This window comes from Triticum urartu, unplaced genomic scaffold, assembly GCF_003073215.2.
Source record: "Triticum urartu cultivar G1812 unplaced genomic scaffold, Tu2.1 TuUngrouped_contig_5966, whole genome shotgun sequence".
NCBI lineage: Eukaryota > Viridiplantae > Streptophyta > Magnoliopsida > Poales > Poaceae > Triticum > Triticum urartu.
The window spans coordinates 1-5205 of NW_024116685.1; the positions used below are offsets into that span (position 1 = coordinate 1).

Below are 5205 nucleotides of genomic sequence, written 5' to 3' on the forward strand. Positions count from 1 at the left end.
TGAGGTCAGCGCCTGCGGAGAGGTCGAGGCCGGCGGCTGCTGGCAACCCTCTCCCCTACCTGGATCTGGCCAGTTGGGCCGTCTTCTCGCCAAGGGTTCGTTTTGGGGTGAAGGAAGTGTCTTCTACCTCCCATCGGTCGGTTACGTCCATTAACCTCCGTGGTGGTTGCGGAGGGGTCATGGATGTCGGGGCGGCAACCTCGGTGGTGGTAGTCGCATTACTTGTGGGCGAGCTGCGCGACTCAGGTGTGGACTGGTTGCTATGGCCGCTGGAGCGGCGTGCTTCTCGCCAAGGGTTCGTTTTGGGGTGAAGGAAGTGTCTTCTACCTCCCATCGGTCGGTTACGTCCATTAACCTCCGTGGTGGTTGCGGAGGGGTCATGGATGTCGGGGCGGCAACCTCGGTGGTGGTAGTCGCATTACTTGTGGGCGAGCTGCGCGACTCAGGTGTGGACTGGTTGCTATGGCCGCTGGAGCGGCGTGGCGGCCGGTGCTTCGGCGAGCGGTGGCGTTTCGAAGGTGGAGCTTGCGTGCCAGGGGAGATCCCTTGCTCGGCTTCAGTCGGACCGACAGCGGCGGCGTCTCCTTCCTGAAGGCGTCGTCATGGCTACTCCCCCCCTTCGAATGATACAGGTGAAAGCCATGATCCTTTGGATCCGGCGGCGACAGCGCTCCGGTGTCGTTCCCCTTCTTGAAGGCGTTGTCTTGGAGGCCTACATTCGCCGAGCTCAACCTTGTCTCTCCGTGATAGTCTGTCATGGTGGATTACTCCGACCTCTTCAAGCTCTGCCCTCATTGCTCATTTGTTGTATGCATGGAGTGTTGGGGTGATGTTGTTGTTCATGTACCTGTTGTATCCGGCCTTGGTTGTGTTGTGTGGTGGTGTGGTGTGGTGTTGTGTGGTTTCCGTTGTTTGTGTAGGTGATCATTGCTTTATAATATAAAGCGAGGGAAACCTTTTTTGGGTAAAAACAAGAAAAGATTCTAAAAAAAAACCTTGCAATAGGGTGTGTTTTATTCAGTACGTGCTTTCCTTTTTTGTCTTTTTTTGCAGGTTATTCTTTTTCTTTGTCTCACAGATATGAATATATTTGAAATTTAAAGGGGCATCAACTGCGAGATTGAGTTCACATTAATATATACTCCCTCTGTTCCCAAGTATAAGTCTTTTTAGAGATTCCAACAAGTGACTACATACGAAGCAAAATGAGTGAATCTACACTCTAAAATATGTATACATACATCCATATGTTGTAGTCCATTTGAAATGTCTAGAAAGACTTATATTTAGTAACGAAGGGAGTATAAGATTTATGTATAGTAAAACTGGCATTGGGTTGTAAAGGTTCAGATATCCACCGGGTTGTTGCTAGGCTATAGCTGGGGAGAAGTTGGTGAGGCATTTAAACCAAATTCATATGAATTTATACTGGTTTACCGATGCACACAACCATCAACTTAAGTCATTACATAAGGAAAATGGGAGGAGAAAAGTAAGGATCGAAATATTTCAGATCAGGCTAGTTCCGATCATCAGTTCCTCTCCAATCATGAAGATATACTTGCTACGGTACCATTCTTATTCCGGGAGGAAGTATTGGATGAAGAACAATGTATTCTTGCAAAATGATCAGAAGAAATCATCCATAGTATCCTGATACTACATTATAGTACTAACTTAGCAAAATACAACTATCTTGTACATGCCACAAAACTGAATTAGCAATCATGCATACTATCCCAATACTTTGTATTTGCTTCCAAAGTTTACTAATGATTCTATCATGCCTATGAGAAAGATATATGTATGTCCAGTGACAAAATGTAGCCAACTCCATCAAAACTGCTTTAAGTTTATTAAGGGCCTTAAGCCTCTTTTACTCAAGAATGTAGGATACCCCATACACAGTGATAAAGGTGCAGAAAAACTGGGTTCTGCAAGCAAGAAAGATGTTTAGAAACACTACTCCCTCCAAAATAAGTGTCTCAATTTTAGTACAAGTTTGCACTAAAGTTAATACAAAGTTGAGATGTTAGTACAAAGTTGAGACACTTACTTTAGGACCGAGGGAGTATTACTTATCTAGTAGTAATGTTGAAACAAGGTAAGAAGCATGTTTCAGCTGTTTAGAAACAGGATTCCTGGCAAAGCCCACACTATTTTTCAGGTCCGTGGCCCAAATTAATGCCGTTAGAAAAAATTACTTGCTAATTTGTACAAGGACAAGATAAATTTAATTTCAGTAAACTCAAACTTTAGTAACAGATCAACCACTAGCAGGCAACCCCATTTTGCTCTAGGATCATTAGCCAAACTTCAACCTGAAATAGAAAATCACAGAAGTGCCTGCTTCCTAGATAGAAACCATAGTGTACAGGTTGACCTTTCATAAGCATCATACATATGCTATGTGTATGAAAAGAAATCTAATCCGCAACTAAACTTCTCATACCGCGTTATATAACTGAAAGGACAGTTAAGTTTCCAACACAAGCACGTGTTTCTACCCCAGCTTAGGCAGAAAAGGAAAAAACAGATTGCACGGGGCCAGAGGAGTTCTGGCGGCTGGGATAACGATTTTCAGCAGTTTTCTTGTTGCATTCCTACCCATTACAGCATTTCAGCAGTTTGCTCTTTTTTGCATTAACCCCATCTAGAAAATGAGCACATTACAGTGCAACCTTCAGCCATCAACCCTGTCTAAGGCAGTCTGAAGGGGTCAGGCAGTGACAAATCGTGGATATGCTTGGTGACATGGTCATCAGTACAACCACTAATATTCCTGAATGTAAATTGAGCATATCGAGAAGCTCTGTTTCCGACTTTGAGCAGCGCGCGTTGACGAGCCACAAATTCATTGTTGTAGTAGTCCCCGCAAACATGGAATTCAATTTTCTTTAGCAATTTCGCATACAAAATAAAGAACATGACAAACTCAATCTGTTGCTCAGAGCCTTTGAATAACTTAAACACCACTCTCTTTAGATGGGTCTGAAGGCACACTGGATGTAGTGGGTCACACTGCTGCTCATTTTGCTTAAACGTCCTATAGTGTGCGTGAAACTGCAAAACAGAAAAACATATGCATATGTTAAAGCGTTGCTAACTAGGCTAGTTGATATGCATGTCAATCAAAGCATACATTTAAAGCGAGCAAGGGTGAGTACTCACTGTGACATAGAGCTTTTCCAAACAGGGGAACCACATGAGCACGTCAAGAACTGCACCCAATTGATGTTCAGAACACCCGAGGGCCAAAACCTTCACGGTGCATATCGAGTTTGTCGAGCTGACCAGGCTCATTCCCTGAAGAAAACAACCAACATCAAAAACAATTATCTCCATGTAAGAATGCTGAATGATGTCTGTTGCTGCTACCTGGAAGACCCGGAGTTCACACGCGCCTGTTGAGAAAGGTCCAAATATCTGCAGTTTAGGTGCCCAAATAACCCGGATAGTCACAGAATTATTCCGGTCACAATACGGTAATAATAACCTTTCAAGGTGAGGAGTATCCTCGAGGACCAATTCGGCTTTTCTACGAGAGCCTTTGCGGAAGCCAATGCTCCTAAGAGTTGTCGAGCTAACACGGAGGCAACCAGCAGCATGAACTTCCAGCATGGCTAAGCTCTCCAAGGCATGGCAGCCGGAGAGCAAGCCGTGGAACACATTCGCAGGGATCGAAACACAATCCAAGGAAAGCTGGTTGAGGAGGTAGAAATTCATGGAGCATGTGATCGCGTCCGGGAAATTGCAACCCATTATCTTGGCAACGAGAAGTGTGGATGCGGAGCGGAACACGGATTGCGGCAATGTATAGCCGGTCTTATATCCAGCGTAATTGGTGATGTCGAGTTCCTGGAGGTTGACGATGGCTCGGGAGTCCAACCAGCTCTCCATCTCAGGGAGGTCGCCGTCGATCAGGTGCTTGAGGCAGAATCGGCGGGCGGGGCCAAGGTGTTGGGAGATTATCTTGGAGACGGCGGAGTGGTGGACCGCGGAGGGATGATGGTGCCCAGGACAGGGTCCGAGAGGCCCGGTGACGACCTCGAGGTTAAGAGGAGCAGAGCGCCACAGGTGGCGCCATCGGCGGGAGAGGATCTGCGTGCGGCCGCCGTCCTTGGTGGGGAGTAAAGAGATGATGGTGCCGATGACGGCGTCCGGGAGGCGGCTGATGAAATCGCCGGCGTTCACACCGCAGTCGCCACTCCGCGCGGCTCCATGGGACTTTCGCTCCTTGCGAGCGGATCGCGCCGCCGCTGCCTTTTTCTTCTCCATGGCCGGCGGCTGGCGAGACGGAGCGAGGGTTTGTGGGGAATTCGGCGGACGTAGTAGTGAAAACAAGAAAATCCCCTCAAACAAAGAGCAAAGAGAAGTCGTCTAAAAAAAGAAAAGAAAAAGATAGTGCAAAATAGAAACCTTGCAACGTGGGGGGTGGGGGTGTTTTAGTTTGTTCGTGTTTTTCTCTTTCTTTTCTCTAATCGAATATAAATATATTTATAATTTAAGGGGAAATCAGCTGTGAGATCGAATTTACACTTGAAATATCAATGTATAGTTGTATAGGCTCAGATAGGCATAAGCTTGGTGCTTGGCTATAACTTGAAATATCAATGTACAGTAAAATTGGCACTTGGTTATATAGGTTTAGAATTTCAAATAGCCATAAGGTTGGTGCTAGGCTATAGCCCACGAGAGAGTAAAATTCACAGGACTACCACAATCATGTCATACAATGCAAAAAACCACCAACTTATAACACGTTGCAGACACTGATGGTAGATGCTAAGCTTTTGGATGACATCATTAATCGGCTGGGTCCACCCATCAGGCTGAGTTGGCAAGAAAAAAAAATGCCACATAGGCAAATTGGACTAGTCTTCTTCTTTTCTCCTCTCCTCTATCCATAGAGATTTTATCAAACACCATTGTGCATCTCTTCTAAGTGAGTACAAGAAGAAGCCGCCAACGCCTCCCCTGCACCAAGGATGGCCCCGAAAAGAGGCCCCCCCCCCCCCCGGTAGCGCTCTACCGCTGTTGCGGCGGGGGCAACGCACGCTGGCTGCCGGAGCTGGAGGCGCAACCGTTGGGCACCGGGAGGGCGTGACACCTGCCCATGCACCACTGACGGAGCTGGTAGCACGGTTGTCGGGCGCCGAGGCCGGGGGGGGGGGGGGGGGGGGCGTCTACGGGGCCACCACGCGG

General features: G+C 47.1%; 1 protein-coding gene across 1 annotated transcript; it reads right to left on the reverse strand.

Moving 5' to 3' along the window:
• Positions 1-2700: 2700 nt before the first annotated feature.
• LOC125529944 (putative F-box/LRR-repeat protein At5g02700) lies at positions 2701-4278 on the reverse strand. The gene is made up of 4 exons (XM_048694369.1): positions 3379-4278; positions 3172-3306; positions 2909-3063; positions 2701-2827 (listed from the first exon to the last, which is right to left on the reverse strand). The coding sequence occupies exons 1-4, from the start codon at positions 4276-4278 to the stop codon at positions 2701-2703; spliced, it is 1317 nt and encodes a 438-aa protein (XP_048550326.1).
• Between the last annotated feature and the right edge of the window lie 927 nt (positions 4279-5205).

Bases quoted from the DNA above. Each gene is read 5' to 3' on its own strand.
- LOC125529944 (XM_048694369.1), bottom strand. From the start codon at position 4,278: ATGGAGAAGAAAAAGGCAGCGGCGGCGCGATCCGCTCGCAAGGAGCGA. The intron at 3,307-3,378 runs GTAGCAGCAACA...TGTTTTCTTCAG, and splicing joins GTGAACTCCGGGTCTTCCAG to GGAATGAGCCTGGTCAGCTC. The intron at 2,828-2,908 runs GAAATTGCTAAA...ACGCGCGCTGCT, and splicing joins ATGTTCTTTATTTTGTATGC to CAAAGTCGGAAACAGAGCTT.